This window comes from Phalaenopsis equestris, unplaced genomic scaffold (assembly GCF_001263595.1).
Source record: "Phalaenopsis equestris unplaced genomic scaffold, ASM126359v1 Scaffold207403, whole genome shotgun sequence".
NCBI classification, from domain to species: Eukaryota; Viridiplantae; Streptophyta; class Magnoliopsida; order Asparagales; family Orchidaceae; genus Phalaenopsis; species Phalaenopsis equestris.
The window spans coordinates 165,125-187,703 of NW_018226737.1; the positions used below are offsets into that span (position 1 = coordinate 165,125).

The 22,579-nt window shown below is 33.8% G+C and overlaps 1 protein-coding gene across 4 annotated transcripts in view; it reads left to right on the forward strand.

Moving 5' to 3' along the window:
- Positions 1 to 1,756: 1,756 nt before the first annotated feature.
- The window catches only part of LOC110036492 (caffeoylshikimate esterase-like), a 34,164-nt gene continuing 13,341 nt past the window's right edge, over positions 1,757 to 22,579 (forward strand). For 2 of the 4 annotated variants that reach the window (XM_020740945.1, XM_020740948.1), the window contains exons 1-6: positions 1,757 to 1,845; positions 1,967 to 2,031; positions 2,120 to 2,336; positions 11,259 to 11,288; positions 13,506 to 13,632; positions 13,798 to 13,944. In XM_020740945.1, coding sequence (XP_020596604.1) covers positions 1,819 to 1,845; positions 1,967 to 2,031; positions 2,120 to 2,336; positions 11,259 to 11,288; positions 13,506 to 13,632; positions 13,798 to 13,944 — 613 coding nt within the window. In that variant the 5' untranslated portion in view covers positions 1,757 to 1,818. Of the gene's footprint in view, positions 1,846 to 1,966; positions 2,032 to 2,109; positions 2,337 to 11,258; positions 11,314 to 13,505; positions 13,633 to 13,797; positions 13,945 to 22,579 lie in introns of all 4 variants that reach the window. The other 2 variants (XM_020740946.1, XM_020740947.1) reach the window with 2 other exon arrangements.

The following is a 22,579-nucleotide window of genomic DNA, read 5'->3' on the forward strand; positions in this document are numbered from 1 at the left end:
AAAATGATAATCAAGACAAATAATATTATACACATAAGTTTTATAAACTAAAAAAAATATCTTCTAAAATGTTCACTGTAACTTTGTACCCCCGAGTGAAATAAGGGTATAGAATTTAGCTAAGCATGTCAAAGGGACTCTAACCAAAATCCCATTAATAAAAAAAACATTTGTAGATAAGTCACATAAAGACTATGTTTTAGGTGAAACAAGAAGTTAGAGAGGCAGTGATGTGAGGGCACATGTTGGTCGTTGGTGTCAGGTGTGAGTGGTGGAGACGTAGTGGAAAGCTTGTCCGACGCTTTGGCATTTTTTCGTTAGCACAATAATGCCAAGATCAAGAGGGATAGTACAAAGTCACACATATGCACTATGCAAACTAGGGCTTGTGCATAGGATTAGAGCGAGCAATGTCTCGAATTGAGATGAGAATAGGGTGAGCAAATGTGTGATTCGAAGTGAGTATCTGAGCACATGATTACAATGTAATTTTCTGGGTGGGCAATTCTCCCCACCCACATAATAACTTAAGTTCGCTTCTCAATAAGCATAATTTTAAATTTAAAAACTAACTGATATTTTTTTTCCGAAAAAAGAGAATATAATTTTATTTGCATAAATTTGTTACTATTAAATGGAACTTAAATAATAAAACTATTAATCAATAATTTATATAAAAAATACGTGATATTGTAATAAATATAAAAAAAAAAAATTAGTTATTTATATGCAAATGTTTCAGAAATACTTTTTAATCAACAAAATGAATACTCAAATTATTTAATGTTATTTGAATATTAAGTAAGATATTAATAAATTGCCGCAAGAATAATAAATTACGTATTTGTGCAAACATCTCATCTTATTCATATTGTTATAACATTTTATTTCCTTCATTAGATTTATTGGCTTCTACAAATACAATGTGATGTGATACATGGCCCACTTTAGCTTAGAATTTAATTTATTTTAAATTTTTAAGTATTACTTTATTTGTTATGTCTTTTACTTGCACATCTAGTATCTTGCTACTTAATTTATTTGCGAGCTCTTAATTGTTTTGCTGGTTAATATTCTTTTATAAGATAGCATTAAAATAATTTAAATAATTTAATTAATCAAAACTTTTTTAAAACCCCAATTCACTCCCATTTGGGGAGCCATCGTATTGACTCCATTTTGGGGAAATATCCGGGTACTTATGTAGCGCTGCGTATATCAGAAGATTATTCAGAGAGTATAAGGGGTTATATTCGCGTCATACCTCCCGCAACCTCCCTGTAACCTACCTTTAATCTACAAATAAGTTTCGCGCTTCTATAGTTCCGGTAGGTACAAATAAGTTGCAGGAAAGTTATAGAGGTATAATGCAGATATAAACCCCCTGTATCATCTGAATAACCTCCACGTGCTCCACATGCACAGGTGGACCCAATTTAGTGAAAAAATAATTAATATATCAGGCTTGCCTGTACACGTGGCTAATACTGATTGAGGTCTTGATGTAAAATTACACGTGGCTAATACTGATTGAGGTCTTGATGTAAAATTACACAAGGCACGTAATGCAAAATTTTTTGGGGAGGAATCATAATCGTGCATGTACAAATCACACATATAAGTCATCTTAATTTGTTGGTTGAGAAGTTTGCGGTTATATGTTGCTGATTAAATTTGCTCAAATTAAAAAAAAAAAAAAAGTGCGGATCATGTTATTTAGCTCATCAAATCTCACCCGTTCCCGTTAAAGTAAACACGAGATTTTCAGTTTTCTTAGCCTTCGATCTACTTGGGGTCCTGGTGCTGGGAAGCCGTTGAATGGCTATCAACCTTCCATGCGGTCAGGTAGAAACTCCTTTCAAATTGATTTCCTCCTATAAATCCGCTCCCAACCATCTGGCCATCACTTTTACTCTCTCAAATTACTTTTTCTTCTACCGCTTTCTCTTGTATTCTCCAACTGAAGAATGGCGTGGAAAGCTCCAACTCCGGCTTGGTTGGAGATGTATACCAGCTGCTCTCTCCCTATAGGTACAAAGAGTGCTTTCTGGCGTTCGTTTTCTTCTTTTCTTCACTCTGGCGACCAATCTGGCCTCTGACCTATGGTAGGTTCTACTAGGTTTGGGCTGCCTTCGCTCGGGAAGAAAATTAAGGGGCAGGGAACGGTGATGGGGAGCTTTACGGCCACGGAGCCTGCGGTGATGAAGTGGGAGGGTGTGGACGATAAGCTAGCCAAGATGGTTTCCAAGGCCAATCTTGATTTCGCTCCTGAGCGCCGCCGGGTTCGCGAGGCCTTTAAGGATGTCCAGCTCCAGATCGATCATCCACTTTTCAAGGTGTTTGGCTTAAACTTTTTTTTTTTTTCTCCTCGGGTGGGTTGCGCAGTTACCGCTGTTTTTTTTTTAGGAGAAAAAATGTTGGTCCAGAATGCTAATCAATCTCTGCAGCATTTAATTTGGGACTCCTTGCATTTTAAATTTAAATGATGGCCTTTTATGATGATTAAGAGAGTAAATGCTCTGCTTATAATATAGTTAGTTTTGAGACCATAACCGTTCTTATTTCTTGAATTTTCTTATCTTTATATGCATTACGATGAACGAATCTATGCAGGTTTTTTTTGTAGGCCTATGGCGTTGGTAAAACTCACTTGAAATAACCGTGAATTTGTTTTTTGGTTCCTGGTGTATCTTGCTGCTATTCAGTTCTTAGAAACAATTTAACATACGTTTGTGTACATTGATGAGAGACGAAGCGTTGATGATTGAGAAGAGATTCCTGTTAGCTCTTCCTGTCTAATCCTCTTAACATAGGTCGGTTATTGTGGGTCCTATTTGCTTGCCATGTGTGCTGATAAATTCACAGGAGAGCTTGTTACCAAAAGAAAAAAAAAATGTTTATGCATATTGAAAGTATTTGGTCCTTTTTTTAAAATGTTCTTTCACTTTAACACTGAATTTGGACGCCTGGCTGTTAAGTTTCCAGATAAAATGATGAGGATATCATATTTCCTCTTTACATATCTAAGAAATTTTCAATGATTGTGAGTTTCTTCTAGTTTTCTCCAGTAATTATGATGCTGAAATCTTACAAATTTAAATCCACTTTGATTGGTGGAACGCTTGTTTAGAAAACTTTTTGCATTATGGAGCATTCCAAAATTGACGAAAGTACCATAAAAAATAAGCCAAAATATCACGTTCTAAATCTCGCAACTTTAGATTTGAATTTGGGGCATTAGTTTCTAATGAAATTTTGCATCATTAAGCAATTGAGCATTCAATGTCATCATTATGGATAATAATTCAGCGTAGAGATGGTTCAGAATCACTTATCCAAAAGTTGAATTGTTTTTTTTTTCCTATGATGTTCTTTTTTCATTTATCTTTAATTATTTCGTAGTAGAAAATTCTCAACTTTGCAAAAATATTATGCTTAGCTTTGAATATTTTTCCAATAGACACAATTAAAAATGTAAAAGACAACTATATTTTTAATTTGGAAATACTTTAAAAAGGAAAAAAATTTATGAGGTCTGTCAAAATAAACTAGAAATTTGAAATTACTGAGGTTCACTCTTCTCTTGAATTTGTGAAGATGAATCACTTTCGGTGTCCTTATACTTGTATTGTAAAGATGATCAGTTTAAATATAAATTTGTTAAAATTAGGGCCCAATGGTCTTGAATTTAAATTTGAAATGTTTCTTTCTAAAAATACATTAAGATTTGTGCATGATGATAAAAATTCTTGATGTCACAATACTCATGTATCTTTTAAACTACTTTTTCCTTAGTATGATAACATGAATAGGGTCAAGATGGTTTAACTTGAAGGATTAATATTGCTAAAACTTGACTATTATTTTGGTCCAATGCGATCATCAACCTAATTTTTTTGGTCTAGTTCAAATGGAGTTGAACATATATATATATATATATTGAAAGCCCAAGGACTGATTTTATTGAAATAGTGAAGATACATGAAGATTGTATGAGAAGGCTCAATAGAGACACCATACCCATATGATACCAAGTACAGTAATATCCAACTAAAAGATACGGATAGACTCAAAAAATTAAAGTTTACAGAAAACAATTAGGTAGGGACGAGCCAGCTTAGTCCTATCTCTTCCTCTAGTTTTAGGAACAGAGTCAGATAACAAACTTTGAAGTGTCGTGTCATTGCCTGGAGTAACCAAAGTATCATCCATTAAATTTTCAAGTTGGAGTGTGCCCCCAACCTTTTTCTTCCGTCTAGAAGTGTAAACCTGCCATTATTTATCAGAAGTCTGACTCATGTGATCCTCGGTCTGATTAGATTTTAGAACCGCAGTAGAAGGAAAATCATTCGTTGCTACAGTGATATGTTCCAGTGTATGTGAAGTGTGAATTGTCACATTTGCACCTGATGCTTCCTGAATCGGAGTTGCGGGGCTATCCTGATTTTCTGTCTAAACATTATCAGTTGTAGTATGGTCGGGAGAAGGGTTCCTAGGGGCAGACACCAAATCCTATATTGTGGTGATTCTCTCCTCAGGTTGGCTGTCATCAGGTTTGTTGAGGCTATCGGGAGAATGATTATATATATATAATATGTATATATCTATATAATATAATATGTATCTATATATATATGTATATAATATGTGTATATATGTATCTATGTATATAATATGTGTATATATGTATCTATGTATATACATACATATATGCATACATACATACATATATATATATATACAGATATATGTATATATACATACATATGCATACATACATATATGCATACATACATATGTATATATATAAATTCACTGTAGCTACAGTGAATTTAGGGTAGCAACATTAATTTCACTGTTTTTATCTTTTTTTTTATTTTGATGTGTAAGCATAAGAATTTTGTTATTAAGAACAATTAGTTTATTTTTTTATCTCTTAATATTTATATTTCTTTTTTTTAATATTGTGGGGCTTATGCTTGATGGCTTGAGGCTTACGCCATGCCTCGTAATTGTAAAAGCACCCTGCCAACGCCCATGCATTTTAAAACATTTACCACTATTGGTGTAGTTACACTAACAATGGCGTACATATGCCAGAGATTGGTGTAGCTATGCCAGTCTTGATTTTGGGGCATCCAAATGCTACCTCTTTTAAGCCCTTTAACCTACAAATAACATAAAAACACATTGAAAACATAAATACGATGCAAATAATAGAAATACTACAAGAAAATAGTGAAAAATATATCACAAATTTAACACACATCAAATTCATTAAACAATTTAAACTTATGCATTACTTGTCGTCAAATAATTTTCAAAATCTCATATCAAAATTTAATAGAATTTGGGAAAAATTTCAGATGAAAAATTTTAGTGATTTTTTAATAATCCAGTACTCATTTAAATCAAAGTGCTCAAGTTTCTTCTTTAAATAAAAGTTTCATAGCAACACTCTAATAATCTGATTTAACTCACATTAATACTAAATCAATTTATCTCAATTTAGTTATGTCGGTTTAGAATTTCATGAAATTAATACTTTACACAAAATTTAGTTAGATTTGCAGTTAAATAATATTAATTCTATTATTATCATGTTATTACAAAATATCAAGGTTAAATTAATGAAGCTCTTAATCATTTAACTTATTAGAAAGATTTATTAGTACCAATTTTCTGTATGAGCTTAGCCTCAAACTTCTTCTAGTTTCAAAAAATTCTTTCCTTTTTAACCATGAACCATTTTTTATTGTTATTTTGATTTTATATTTCTTTTTCTTTTCACGGAGGATTACTAATTCTAGTTAAGATTATTCTTTTTTTAATGATTTTAAATATTGATTCCATCCTAAGTTAAATTTTCAATTACTTTCTAACTTTTCCTGAAAAAAATTTATATCCACCTTTTTAACTAATAATTAAATAATTTAAGTGAGTAGTAACTACATTTTATAGAGTTGAGATGTTAATTTTATAAGTATTCATTGCTCACTTAAGAATTTATAAAAAATTATATAGATTAGTATTTTTAAAATTAGAGATCAAGTGCTAGTGATTTCTTAATTCTATTCACACCATTTGAGATTTTTTTATAACTAAAATTTAAGCTCTTCACTTATTATTAAAATTCACCTCTACTTTTATCTATTTCCACCCCACGGTTTATATAAATTCTAAAGTTAGATCTTTATTTTAACTTAAAGGGCAATTTAAACATATTTTCTCCCACTCCAAACTAAATTTTGATACTATCAAAGCAAATACAATATAAGAGAGAGATGAGCATAATAAGTAGCATATGCTATAAAATAAAAGGAAATTATACTACAGAGTACAATAAATAATACCTGTCAATACGTAAACATCAACGAATATAAATAGGTAGGTACAAGTTCAAGATCTAATTTATAAGCTAGTCAAATATCAAGTTCTAAGACTATGTGAGAGGTAGGTAGCTCTAGAGATCCTAACAAGCAAAGTCATACTCAAGCATACTCTACAGCAAACTAAGAGAAATTAGGTTGCCTCCTAATAAACACTTAATTTAATGTCCTCAGCTTGATCCAATCACAAACATGCATCTAAAGACAGAGCACAACATGCAATCTCACAACAAGATAACTTTTAGGTTGTCTCCCAATTAACGCTTAGTTTTATGACTTCAGTAAGATAAAGTCAAATCAAACCTTAAAATTTTTCTCCAAGATCATAATCTAATTTAATAATCCTTGATTAATCATGTAATGTTTGAAATGCCTTAGAGACTCTCCTAAAGAATTCTGTTGTGATCCCATAATTCTCTTTTTAAAATATTAATTTTTTTTTATTTCTCATTTAAAATCTCTTTCAGTCCTTCTATTTTTAATCTCAAAGATTAATTAGAGATACATGTATGAGGTGGTATAAGATCATGTATCTGAAAAGACATTTTTTCATTTTGCTCTATAATAATTAACTCCCTTTTTTGCAAATTAATGTTTGTGCTACGAGTTATAAGAAAAGATCAGCTGAAAATAATTAGGATCTTCACATCTTTCTCCATATGCAACACAATAAAATCAACCAAGAAAATTAATTTTTCGATTCTCAATAGGACATTTTCAATAATATCCATTAAAAAAGTTAAAAAATGGTCAGCTAATTGTAGGGTCACATTGGTGGGTTGAAACTCTTATAGTCCTAATCTTTTAAACACTAAAAAATACATTAGATTTATGTGATATCCTGAGTCACATAATGCCTTTCTAATAAATCAGTCCCCTAATTCAAGGAATGATAAAAATACTTGGATCTTCAATTTTTGTGGGAGTTTTCTTTAAATTATAGCATTACAATTTTCCGTTGACGTCGCAGTTTCATAATTCAAAAATTTTCTTTTCTTGTTAAAAAACTTCATAAATTTCTTCTAACTATGCATTTGTTCAGTTGCTTCAGCGAATAGAATGTTAATAACGAGCTTCTTAAATATTTCTAAATATTTAGAGAATTGATGGTCTAAATTTTGTTTAATTAACCTCTAAGAAAAATGTGGTGTTGGTCTCTCCTATTCTATTCAAGATGATGAAGGTCTTTTTGCTAAGTTTGAGGTAATTTTTTCTACAAGTCTATCTGGCTCAAACTCAAACTCCTCTATTTTAGGCATTTCTACTCTAGTCCCATACTTTAAGTTTTATGGCATTGCATTGCTTCACATTTTTCTCCTTTGGATTCAGCTCTGCATTGTTAGGTAACGTCTATTGTGGTCTCTACTAAATGATTTAGCTATTTACCCAAGTTATTTTTCGATCTTCCTAATAGCTGCTGCATGACTTTATATTTGATTCCCTATAATCAATATTACTTCTTCCAAAGATAGTTTCTTTTTCCTAGATTGCGGACTAGAAGTGAATCCAAGAGGGTAGGTAACTCATGGGTTGCCACTACCTTGTTTATTCCAATTACCTATAGAATTGGTTGGTTATTACCCCATTTTTAGTTTCCCACCCTTGGGTTATTATTATTCCAATTAAAATTTTGATGATTTTTTCAATCTGGGTTCTTGGTGTTAGAATAAAGCTATTAAACCTATATCCTATGACGTTCAAGGTTTCTAAAGAATTAGTACAATAATTTTCTATTGGTTCGTAGGCTATTCTATTGCTAGATAGTGATTATTACTCTGGATTAATGCTTAGATTATCTAATTTCATAGAAATAGTAATCACTTTTTAGGGGATTGTTAGCATGTTTATATCATGCATATTAGCTACTTTTTTCAAGATTGATTCTGTCTGAAGATTATTGAAAATTATTAATAGTCATCTCCTCTATCAATAAATAAACTTCCTAAAATTGATTTTGACATAAGTGACCCCTATGCTGCAACATCTATTATTAACCTCAACGAACTCAACGAACTCACTAACTCGTTATAAGTGGTCTACATTATAAGCCAATATGGTAGGACATGGTTGAGACATTTAAGTAGTTCCTTAGATCTCTCTTAAGCTTCATAGATTGATTATCCATCTAATTGGATAAATAAGGTGATATCATTTATAAGTTTTGTTATTTTGGATGAAGGAAAATATTCGGTAAAGAATTTTTGGGCTAAATTGTTCCAAGTCATAATTGATCCAAAAGCTAAAGAGTTGAACCACATTTTTTTCTTATCCCTAAGTGTGAAAGGAAAAAAATGTTATTCTAATGACGTGATTGGAAACATCATTATATCTAAAATCTAGCACAATATTCTAAGAAACCGACTAAGTGGCTTCTGTGAGTGAGCCCTCAAGTTGATTATTTTGTACCATCTTGATGATAGTTGATTTATGTTCAAATGAGAAAGCTTCTACGTTAGGTTTATTAATATTTAAATGGATTTTTTCTACCAAAGGATTGACATACTCTCTAAGAGATTTGAGGTGTTCTTCCCGGGGTTGGTTTGCCGTTTCTCATAAATTCTTAAGTTTTTCATGTAGTTTTTACTTCTTAGACGGTTCTCTCTAACTAAGGGTCGTAAGACATAAGTTCAACTAGTCCATTCCTACACATACAAGCATAGAACTAGCAAGAAACAACAAAACACAAGCAAAATTCACAGAAAATAAAATAAAGCAGGAGTATATGCAAAAAGTAAAAACAAGAATAATAAAGAACATTTTTTTTTTGATATTCCATCAGAAAAAATAACAAATATGCTACAGAAAAATATGACAAAATAGTTTTCAAATCTAAACCCTAACGGGTCATCTAAAATCTTTCTAAAATTGGAAGATCAATATTGTTCTCCGACAATGGTGTAAATAACTTGATACATTCAAAATGTTATGAAACACTAGTGATACATGCAAATATATGTGCCTACGAGGTAGTATATGAAATCAAATCCGTATATCGATCCCACGAGGAATGAGTAAACTCCCAAATTCCATAAAAATTAGAGTCTATTGGTTTTGAGTCTAGTATGAATGTTTGAAATTTGGTGGTTTTTAAAATTTATAATCTTAAAAATTAAAACTTCTAATTAGTTTTGAGTTTTAACAAGTAATAATTTTCTTTTCTTGAATTGGTCAATTTTAAACCAAATCTAAGTGACTCCAATGAAGTTGACAATCAGGAATAACAATTTTACTTAGCCTTTCTCAGTGGTCATAAGAAAATTAGGGTTTCATATTACAGTTACTCCTTTAATCATGAAAAAAACTTAGTGTTTGTAAATTTCCTTACACAATTGCACCATTCCGACATTAATATTCCCATTTTCTTAGAGTAGTATAAGCTAACCTAATTGTTCTACTTGCCTACTCCCGTAGTATAATGTCACATCCCGTGATCAGTTTAGGTGTAAATGACATGCAAAATGTTAAATTGTCAACTTAAATTGAAATTACATACAATCACATAACAAAAATGATACTAATTTGGATATAATCCAATTCAAGAGAGGAAAGTTTAAGTTCTACTCATTACAGATTAAAATGACATAAATTTCATTGTAAAATCGAAAGCAAACATTAGAATGATCTTATCGATATTCTTCACCGAATTACACGAAGTTGCAATAGTATCTGAAATTACACCTACTTTGAGTACAATAATTGCACACACACACTTATTCTCTCTTGGGAGAACTCACATTCTTTCAAGGATCTCTTCGGTGAAGCGTGATTGAAGGCTACGATAATTCTCCCTTGTCTCCTTCTAGCATCTATCTTCTTCCGCTCGGTGTCACTCCAAGGGTCGAGCGTTGAAAAATTGTGGAGGAAAAAGAAGCCTTCTTTTTTGAATACCCTTCTATAGCCACGGTTCGTCACGCAATCTCGCCACGTCAACTCGAACCTTCATAACTCTCAAAGTCTGTTCGCCTGCGTTGGGCTCTTCATTGAAGCGCTGAAGTTTCTCGTTTGTTCTATATTGCTATTATTCCTTAAGTGACACTTATATACCACAAAAACTGATGTCTACATTCCAGTTTGGCACCTTGGTGCCTGCTTCTCTGTTTGAGGTTTGGGGGAGGAGACGTAGCCATGGTGTACTTACATCTCTATTGGCGTAGTTATGCCAAGAGTGGCGTACATACTGTCATAAAATGGTGTAGCTATGCCAGTCTTAATTTTGGGGCGTCCAGTTGTTACCGAGCTTCTTTTATGCTCTGTAGCCTACAATAATATATAAACTCCTAGCAAAACATTAATATGATACAAATACTATAAATACTATAGGAAAACATAGGAAAATATTCACAAATTTGACACATATCACCATGATGAAGGCTTGCAAGCTTAACAAAGCTGGTTGATAACTTGTCTATGAAGGACTGATATCATTGTCTTCTTTAATTTTAGTAATATTTTATTTTTTAGGTTATTACAACAAGCTGATTTAAGGCTAAAATTTTATGCAATTTTATAGCTTTTCAATTTGTATAAATAATATATGTGCACATTAGGGCATGGGTACACATGCATGAAAATGATTCATGTTAGAAATTGATTTTGTGCTGTCTAGAGTTTGACTTAGGTATGCTCGAGCCACGAGCCATTTTAAGCCAAGTCAACCCGAAGGAAATTGAATTGATTTCAGCAATGAGTTGATTTCAAGCCAACCAGTGTTTGATATAGCTATTTTATTGATTTTTCTCTTTGATCTTTGCTTTCTTTTTTCTTCTTTGTTGTAGTTGTCTCATTGTGGGAACACAGAAATTCTCACAGTTTTCTTTTTTGTTTGTTAAGTAACCTGATTAATTCTATTTTAAATTTTTTAATTCACAGATGCATTATTCTGGAGTTCAAACAAAGGAGGTAAAGGCTTTCATGTTTGTTGACGGTTCGTTTTTTATTAAACTTGTTTGTTTAACTTTCTAATGTTCGTATTCTTCTTCTATCTGTCAAAATTTTACTGGTCACTGAACGCTGTAACTTTTCTTGAGCTAAAATTAAATTAAGAATTTTGATAAAATGAAGCAAAAAAGAATCTATCCTTTTAAGATGCTTCCTCAACAGATCAAATTAGTCATAAAAAAGGTAATAATATGAACGAATTCTAAATGATGTTACTGCATGGATTGAAAGTATAAATTCACATATATCCATATGAGTAAAACTATTGTACTACTGCAAAATTCATTTGAAAATTATTATGCTACAAATATTTCTTAAGGGCTTGATTATGAGGCATCAAGTAATTATATGAAAAAAAGTCAGCTGGTTTATGTTTTTTTAATGCATTCTTCATGTACTTTATTTAATTCATTGTGATATTAATGTAAATTATCCTTTATTATTTTTTATATATTAGCCTTTATTTAATTCCAAATGATTTCCATGTTATAATCTGCATTATATTGATCCTAAAATAGCAAATCTTATTATGGTGTAACTTTATATACTAAGAACAAGTGAATGAAAGCATTTGGCAAAGTTCGACTGTTTTGTGGTAAAAATTCTCTATTTGGCTCTTTCAATCATGCCATCCTAAATGCTGCCAAGTCCAGCCAATCATTTAATATTATCCAGGTTTATATTCTTAGAAAAAATAAAAATAAACAAGAAGTTTATCTGGGGAGCTTATCAGTTATTTTCTCATGAAATTGTTTGAAGCATGTGATATCGATGCTCTTTTATTGCGCTTAAGGATGTACACCAAGTATATATAGCACAAATGTCAAACATAAAAAAACATTCACAAAGAAATAAATTAACTGTCGATTGCACTTCACAAAACCTTTATTCACCAGAGGAAAAGCTTCATATTATTTGCTTTTCTTGAAAATAATAATAATTCAATGAATATCAGTCTCTACGTCTGTTTTAAACGTTCCATTCTCTCTCTGTCAACACATTTCATGCCTTATTTTCTTTCTACACAAGTGCCAAATCATTAAAGCCATGGCAAATTTATGAAGTTTTTGTGTTCTTTGAAACATTCCATTTTTGTCGAGTTGATTTAAACAAAGATTTATAATAAAAAATGTTTAGCGACAAAAAATGCAGTTAATTAGTCTGAAATATCTTCGTAAAACAACTGAGTTTATATATTTTTTGAGAACCTTGTTAAAGTTAGCATTCATTAATTTTGGCACCGAAGTAGCCAGACAAATTTTCTTCATTTGCAAACAGAAGCTTAAAAGTCATTGTTAATTTTAAGAAAAATGGAATGTTGTCTGAAAATTGATTAACTCTGCATGAGAAATTTTAATATCCATCACTAAAGACTGCTCATAACACTAAATGCTAAGTAAGTACCACACAAAATAAACCATTGTAATTGTAAGGACTTGGTCAAGTTCTCTTGTAGAGACGCTTAAATCAGTTTTTATTTCGTGAAACTTTGTGGGGTATGCATCTCATAATATAATTATTTTCAGTAACATGACATCTGGTGGACACCTTTGGCACTACTCTGAAGAAGCTAAGATTTCAACCTTCTTATAAATTTTATAACTTAGAAAAGTTATTGGAATAGAAAAAAATCACAAATTTTATTTGAAAGAAAGAAAAACATGCTACTAGGTCCCTTGTCGTTAGTAAAGGAGAAGAGAGAACTCTTCATCTAAAGGAAGTAAGGCGAAACAATTTCAAGGATAAAAATATTAAATTAAAAAAAGATACACACGATTGGATTAAGAGCTAGTTTTAATTTATCACTGATTTAAAGTAAAATTGCATGGTCCTGACTCAGGTGCAAAAAACCAAACCAATCACTTAATACAATGGTAATTAACTCCAAATGCAAGAAACGTAGCCAATCTTCTAATACAGGTATACAGTTGATTTTTCAAATAATTTGATAATCACATTTCAAATTTGTTTCTCAGTTTTTTATTAATAATGTAAAATAGTTAGAGATTTCTGTTTTTCTTTTGCTTTAATGGTTCAGATTATATGTTAACCAAGTACGTAGGATTTGAGAGGACAAAGCTCAAACAGATGTAATAGTAATATAGAGAGCTGAGTGAACTGATTCTAGCCAATTAATTTCTTGTATTGGTTATGTTCTGATTTAGCTTCACTATACAGTCAATTGAGATAAATTCAAAAGGTTTTGAGATCTTCTCCAAAAGTTGGTTTCCCAGAAACTCTCCTGTAAAGGCTTTGGTATGCTTTTGTCATGGCTATGGTGACACTTGTACATTTTTCTTTGAAGGTGAGTTAAAAAGAAGATAGTTAAATTTATATCACATCGCCAATAAACTGGAGATTATTGCAGAATTCATGCTTTTGCCAAATTTAAACTATATGCATGATTTTTATAAAGGATTTTAGATTTCATGTTTTAGCTGAATGCAAACTATATGCATGGTTTTTATAGGAATTGCTAAGAAGCTTGCGACTTCTGGCTATGGTGTTTTCGCATTAGATTACCCTGGTTATGGGCTTTCTGATGGACTTCATGGTTACATACCTAGCTTTGACAGTCTTGTGGATGATGTGGCTGAGCATTTTTCGAAAGTCAGAGGTATGTTGCGGCCTCATGCTATAATTAGGAATTCATGTTATTAATAAAAAAATTTATTTTTGCCATGCCATATATTTTCTTTGGAAATTTTATAGAGACACTCAATTGTTTGAATTCTCTAGAAATCTAGAAATCTACTCTAAGGAATTCCTCTGATCTCAGTGAACAAAGATTAGTTTTTCTTTCCTCTTCTTCCACAACGCATAGGCTTCATCTACCTACCATTTCATTTAACTAGTTTTTTAATTGGTAACCATTGTCCAAACGACTCAAGAAACACAAGCGTGTTGTTCTTTAGCTTCACTCGTATAATTCATCTGTTTGTTATACATTGAAAGTTTACTAGCCTTACTATTTCTTATAATTTCACATTTGATCGTCATGCAATCAAAACAGTATTAGTTTTATTTCTAAGCTAACATATCTTGCAATAAGCACCCTTCATTATTAAAAAAAACCTGGCACTTCATCAGGAATTGTACAGCCCTAATCTATATTTTCATAAAAACATAAAAATGTCAAAACTTTTTATTAAAATAAACCTTTAAATCATTTGCTTGATGATTGAATGAGGGTGGAATTTAAAGATTTCTTTTCATTAATTTTTTTGGTCATACATCTGGTTAATTGTCTTATTATCATAATCTCTTAACCAATTCAAATAGCTTGTTGTGATTAGACAAAATGAGTCAATAGCGTTTCCTTATTAGTTGGTTTGGGTCTAGTGGTGCGGAAGCATTTTTTCCAGATGCTAGACGCACTAGCATTGGAGGGGAGCTAGCAATTGATGTGGGAACGCATGTCTGTTGCTTGCTTGCGGCCCAACATGGACCGATGTGGTCTAGAATTTATTAGACACAATCAAATCTTCCTATGGGAGCCACGTCTTTCAAATAGAAGGACCCACTGCTATTCCTATTTATCCTATTATTATATAATTGTGTTTTAGAAAGTCTAACCCACTCCTATTTATCCTATTATTATATTTTTGTGTTTCCGAGAGCCTAGGGTTAGTTTTTGTCAAGTTTTTATTCAGGTCTGTCGTCGACGTCTTGGTTTAACCCTTCTAGGGTTGTATCCAGAGGCGAGTGGTGCTCCAACTGTAGTTCGTATGAGGCGGTGATCTTCTTCCTTGAGTTGTGCTTTGACTGTAGCTTTTTCTCGAGGGTGTATTTATCCCGGCTCCCCATCCTCTGCAACCATCTGCTTGCTGTCGTCGCCGCCTTCCTCGCTGCCAGAACCACGAGACAGCATCCATGCCATCTTTCTGCAAATCTAGCCGCCAACGACCATCTCCTCCACCTGTTTCCATCTCACTCGACCATTTCCCATCACGTTGCCACTCATTCGAGCCGACTGTCTTTGATGTCCAACCATCCCCCCTCGCTGCCATAATCCCGGGTCAACCCTCCCTTTGCTATCCCGCAGTCCCAGACATTCCCCCCCCGCTGCCATTATTATTCCTGCTCGCTGTAGCCACCCTGAACAACTGTTCCAGCCTTGCTTATTATCTTTCAGTTGACGAACCTCCACCTTTCCCCATCGTAGCCCACTGTAACTTCCACTTCCACCTTCTATAGCCATCTATCACCTTACCAAATCAACTACACCATTGGATTCATTTAGCTGTATTTGCTTGTATTTATTGTTGTATTTCCATTTCAAGTGTGTGTGATTAAAATCGCATTCTTTGCTTTCAATAATAATGTTTTTTTTATTATTGTTGGGTTAACTTCAGTATTACCCAGGCCTCTCATTCTGTTTGTGTAAATAAAAAATGGTCCCCAATTATTAGTATGTGGCCAATTTTGTTTTGGAGTACTAAATTTTTTCAATTTAGTCTCTCAACTATACAAAATTTATCCAAATCAATTTTGCATTACAATTTATATGTGAGGGATTATAATTTTAATGACCAAATTTGTATATGATCAATTGGTCTTTATGAGTACTATAGAAATTTTAAAATTAGCTGTTATTGTTGGATTCCTAATTATATAGTAGATGATCAATTGGTCTTTATGAGTATTTTAAAATTCCTTCGTAAAAAATCAAATAAATAGGAAAAATAATTTTTTTTATCTATTTTGTACGACACCCACCTACATGAAATAAAAAACTTTGTTAGTTTTTCTAAATGAATTTATCAAAATATTCTCTAACGATGTAACTACATTGACTCAAATTTGGTGAGGTCCTAAGGATTACCCCAAAGAACCTTAAAATGAAAAAAAATTTAATAGATACATAATTTTATCAGAAGGTTGTCCTTCAAGTAAAACATTCATATTTCTGCGGCGTCGTCTCGCCGCGGTTCTTTTGCGCGGCTTTTCTCGAACTGAGGTTTCAACTCTACCGAGCTCATCTGCGGTTCCTGTCTGCGGTTTACTGTCTTCTCAAGTTATAAGGAAAATTGTGATGGTACAGGTGACTGTCCATTTATTAAGAATGCAAGCAGAAAAAGTGGGTAGACAACTCTCGTTTTTTCTGAGCCAGAAATTTTAACCCTGTTTGACAAATTCAAGTTTGCTCTCATTGAAAAATTTCAGTGGGGACACCCACCTATGGAGGTTATCAGGAAAAGTTTTGATTACCTCAAATTAGCAGGAAAGTGGAAAGTGGGGCTCATGGATGGAAGACATGTTTTGATTCAGTTAACCGTGCCTGAAGACTACACTCAAATTTTCTCCAAAAAATATCTTAACATTGCTGATAAACCTATGAAGCTACTAAAGTGGTCTTAGGATTTTGACCCAAATCATGAAACTCTTACTGTACCGGTATGGTTTAGTTTACCTGGTCTCAAGCTGCATTTTTTTCACTATCAGGTTCTCTACTCTATTGGGGCCATCTTTGGGGATCTTTTGAAGCTATATTTGCTTGCTATCAACCCAACCAGACCCTCGGTGGCCAGAATACTTGTGAAAAATGATATTACTTTACCTGATGTTACTGAAGTCTGGCTGGGCACAACCCATAATGGTTTTCGGCAACAAATCGTCATGGAGCACAAACCCCAATATTGTACCCACTGTAAGATGTTTGGTCATGTCTTTGATAAATGCGACAAACTTCATCCAAATTTGAAATCTAAGGTTCAAGTGAAAACCCCACTGCTCTGGACATTCTTATTCCACCTGAGGAGGATACTACCAGACAGGAGATTCCTGTTGCTGCTGAGGAATCTCTCATGACACTGCTATTGCTGTTACTGGGAGTGATGTGATACTGGCACCTTAAAACCCCATAGAGAACAATACTGATGGACTATTACCTACAAATGATAATGTTCATACTGATAATCAGGAGAGCCTCGTAGCTCCTTTTCTTCAGAAAGTATCCAGTGTAGAGGCAACTCATACTTCACATATACTAGAACCTATTGTGGGTACTACGGTTGGTAATCATTCTGCTTTAACTGCTTTAATAATCATTCTGCTTTAACTCTACCACCCCATCAGACTGATTCTTCGGAAGAGGAATGACAGGTTATTCCAGGAGGAAAAAGAAGAATGGAGGCTGAATATATTGGTTACTACTGACAATGATAATCATCTTACCAGTTTATTAGCTTGCTCCTATTCTAGAACTAGAGACAGAGACAAAATCAAATTGGGTCGCTCTCTAGCCACCTGATACTATGTATTTCGACACTGTTAGACTTTTTATTTATCTAATGCATTTTTCTATTTTTTCTAGTTTTGGAACCATCTGTGGTTTTTGGGTGGGCAGGGTGCCATACTTGGGCCCTCCCACACATTGTATCTGTATCTTTCTTTCTATTTAATATATTAGACTTTTTGGGCTTTCAAATATATATATATATATGATGTTTCTATAAGATTCTTCTTAGTCCTTATCATGAAAAAAAATTTAACTGTTCAAAATTTTATTGAAGTTCCGTCATTCAAATAAAACATTCAAACTTTTTATTTTGGAATGAGATATATTATTAAACTTGTTATCCCATGATGTTTCTATAAGATTCTATTTTCCTATTCGTTAGTAATCATTTAAGGCTTAGTTAAACCCTGATTTAAGTTTCATCTTTTTTATTTTACCTTTATTTTTATTCCAAATAAGATTTGAATCAGCTTCATTTCATTTTCTTATATTGATTATTTTTCGATGGAGACATGTCGATCCATGGATCTATGTCATCGATTCTGTTAGTCTCTTCTTTTTGAATAGGAAAAATGCTAGTTTTATTCATTGAGATTGAACTAGGTTTCCTTGGGTTGATGAATTTTATATGAAAGAGTCTTTTCTCAAGATAGTTTTCTGAGAGGGTATCCCATTTAAGGACATCTTATTAGCTTTGAAAATGGTTGTTTGGAAAACTGTGTATGGATATATAGAGAAAGAGAGATGTTAGAAACGGTGTAGCCCGGTCCACTATGCTTGGCCAGTTACTTTGCTTTGGAGTGTCACACCTCTTCACAAATAACCACTTCCGCCTTCCTCTGTTGCGAAGGGAAGCATCTCTTCACTCCCTCCTATTCGTGATAAAAGACTTTGGATGGCTCCTTTAGTTTCAAAGTCACGTTTTGAGTTCTTCTTTGGGCTTTCTCTTGATAGAGGAAGAGTTCTTCGGGCTTCCACGGGACAGTGGAAGAGAAGTGCAAGCGGTAGTTCCTTGCGGTACGGTAGTTCCTTGCGGTAGAGAGGTAGTTCCTTGCGGCAGAAGGAAGAAGAAAGAAAAAGAAGATTTTTCTCCCTAGGCTTCTTCTTGGTGGTCCTTATGAGAACCATTGTGGTATACTGATTAATTGATTATAATCAGAATTTACGTCTTCTTCGGTGTATCTTGGTGTTGAGAGAGAAGAACAGAGAAAGAGAAGAAAAGAGAGAGCAACGAAGAGTGAGAGATTCATCTTGAAAGTCGAGGTGATCTACTGGTGTAAACTCCTCAAATAGTAAAATCATCTACAACTCCGTGGACGTAGGCAATTTGCAAAATCATATAAATCTGTGTTCTAATGTACTGTTTTTTTCTGGTGTGATTTTTCTCGTTCTATTTTTCACTTCGTCGATCATTCTCCTATTTGATTTATATATATACCACATCAACTGGTATATCTAGATCTCGCAACAACAACTGATATCAGAGCTTTGGTTCAGATCTGAGGAAGAATGATGACTGCAGATGAAGTGAATGTTTCAGGGATCGACAAGTTTGATGACACAAATTTTTGTTATTAGAGAATGCAGATAGATGATTATCTTTATGGAAAGAAACTTCATCTTCCGTTATTGGGGAAAATACCTGAAATGATGGATGACGCTGAATGAAATTTGTTGGATCGACAAGTTCTGGGGGTTATTCGATTAACCCTATCGAGATCCGTTGCACCCATTGTCGTCAAGGACGAAACAACTGCAGATCTCATGACAGCCTTATCAGTTATGTATGAAAAATCATCGGCGAATAAAAATGTGCACTTGATGATGAAGTTCTTCAATTTGAAGATGGCGGAAGGTGTTTTTGTTGCTCAACACCTGAATGCTTGCAATACTATCACAAATCAATTGTCGTCTGTGGAAATTGATTTTGATGATAAGATATGTGCACTGATCTTGTTGGCTTCATTGCTCGATAGTTGAGAAGCTATGAGGATAACATTTAGCAATTTTGCAGGTAAATCTAAACTGAAATATGATAATATTCGTGATTTGATTTTCACTGAGGAAGTTCACAGGAAAGATTCTGGCGAGGTCTTATGTTCGAGTTCGACACTGAATGTTGATTTTAGAGGGAGATGATATGACAGGAACTCAAGTATAGGTAGATCAAAATTAAAGTTTAGTAAGCAGACAATCTGTTGGAATTGTGACAAGGCTGACCACATAAAGAAGAACTGCAGAAATCCTAAGAAAATGGAGAATGATGAATGATAGCACAAATGTGGTATCTGAAGAAGTACAGGATGCACTCAGGATGCACTATTGTTGGCAGTTCATAGTTCTGTTGAAGAAAGTGAGTCCGAAGCACCCATTCCTATTACTCCACAGACAGATGTTGAAGAACTACAAAACTATAAAGAAATCTTGCAAGATGAAAGTTCGAGTAAGTGGGAGCTGGTAGAACTTCCGCCAGGGAAGAATACATTGTACAACAAGTGGGTGTACTAGGTGAAGACTGAGTGTAATGTCAGTCAGAGGTACAAGGCTAGACTTGCTGAAAAAAGCTTTCAACAGAGGTAGGATATTGCCCATGCAGTGGGAGTTGTAAGAAGAGACAAGAGTGACCCAGAAAATAGGTTGGAGTTGCAAAGCTATGTGGAGCCTGCTGATATGTTGACTGAGGGTGTTACTCTTGAGAAACTGAAGTTGTGCACAACTTCAGTTGATCTTCCGGAGTGAAGACAAAACTTTGAGTTGCAGAGGTGGAGAGTTCATGGTAGAGGATTCGTAGTGGAGGATTCAAGGCGGAGGATACATGTTGAAGGAAAAGGCGACACCGCCAGTGGAGGATATCAGTATGAGGAAGGAGATGTTGTAACCTGTGTAATAGTCTCCAAGTGGGAGAATTGTTAGAAACGGTAGAGCCTGGTCCACTATGCTTGGGCTGTTACATTGCTTTGGAGAGTCACACCTCTTCACAAATAACCATTTTCGCCTTCCTCTATTGTGAAGCGAAGTATCTCTTCGCTCCTTCCTGTTCGTGATAAAAAACTTTGGACGGCTCCTTTAGTTTCTAAGTCACGTTTTGAGTTCTTCTTTGGGTTTTCTGGGGATAGAGGAAGAGTTCTTTGGGCTTCCACGGGACAGTGGAAGAGAAGTGCAAGAAGAGAAGTGCAAGAAGAGAAGTGCAAGTGGTAGTTCCTTGCGGCAGAAGGACGAAGGAAGAAGAAAAAGATTGTTCTCTCTAAGTTTCTTTTGGTGGCTTGTGGCAGAAGAGAAATTGGGTTTATTTTTTTTGTAAGTTTGTCTTTTTCGGTGTATCTCGGTGTAGAGTTTCTTCGGTGTATCTCGGTGTAAAGAGAGAAGGAGAGAGAGAGCAACGAAGAGTGAGAGATTCCTCTGTAAGTCGAGGTGATTGACTGGTATAAATTCCTCAAGTAGTAAAATCCTCTGCAACTTGGTGGACGTAGGCAATTTGCCGAACCACGTAAATCTGTGTTCTGTTGTGCTGTTCTTTTCTGGTGTGATATTTCTCGTTCTATTTTTCACTTCGTTGATCGTTCTCCTGTTTGGTTTATATATATATATATATATATATATATATATATATATCATCAAAAAATAGTATACCTAGATCTCACAACAACAAAAAGAGAGCTAGGGGATATTTCATGGCCATAAGATGTAGGTAGTAAGGAGTTTCATGTTACTTTACTCCAAGAAAGTTTTATTATATGTGCTGCTATTCAAAGGGTAGAGTTGCTCATGAAATAATTCCAATAGTCTTTTAAAATAATCCAATTGATCTTATTTTGTCGAAATGGCAAGTCTTTTTCAGTTGCAAGAATTTTAATTATTTACATGGAAATATATTAATTTTACACTATAACATCTATTGTAAATATTAGATTCTAATATTCATTATTAATACAAAGGCATTCTGAAAAGTTGACGTCCCCATATCTCTTTGGATTTTCCTAAGATTGTTGTTTACCTTCATCTGGTTAGAAAAATAACATAATTGTAAATTCTTTCTTATATTTCAGTGTTGAAAGATCTAATTCAAAATTCAAAATTCAAATTACAATATTTATTGTCTTTCCTTTTCTACAGATATTATTCTCCTTCCTTATTTTTATCTTGCTTAATTAGTCTTGGAATGTAATAGGAATTTCTTTGAATTTATTTAGTTAGTTTTCTTATCTAAACTCCTATATGTAAATGTATATGTAAATGCACCTTGAATTGAATCATTAAGAAGAAATAAAATTTTCTCTTCAATTTATGATTTTATGGTATCAGAGTGGGAAATAAAATTCTGAAAAAGAAAACCCTAGTCTTCGTCCCTGCTCAGCCACTGCTCGCTTCCGCAAGCCGCGATCCTTCTATCGCAAGTCGCGATCCTTTTTGCAGTCCGCGATCCTTCTACCGCGAGTCGCGATCCCGTCGAACCTTCGGCCTATCTCTGATTCCTACTTCCTGAGTCACAGGGACTTCTTCCGCCACTTGCAAAGCCGAACCATCTCTTCTTTTTTATCATGTCTGAAAATACAAATGATTCTGCCACCTTTATCCAGCATTCCACCCTATCATCAGCACCACCCTCCTCTACAACCACTGAAAATCACCCGGCCCAGATCATCACAATCCGTCTCAATGGTGATAATTATCTACGTTGGTCACAATCAGTGAAGATGTACATTAGAGGAAGAGGGAAGATAGGCTACCTAACAGGGGAAGTCTGTAAGCCAGCCACTACAGATCCATCCTACGCAACCTGGGATGCAGAAAATTCCATGATAATGACATGGTTGGTGAACTCTATGGAAGAAGAGATAGACGCAAACTACATGTGTTACTCCACTATCAAAGAACTCTGGGAGAATGTGGCCCAAATGTATTCAAACACGGGTAACCAATCTAAAGTTTATGAACTTTTCCTGAAACTTGGTGACATTCGTCAAGGTAATGACTCTGTCACAAAATCTGTCACAAAATACTTAAGAATATG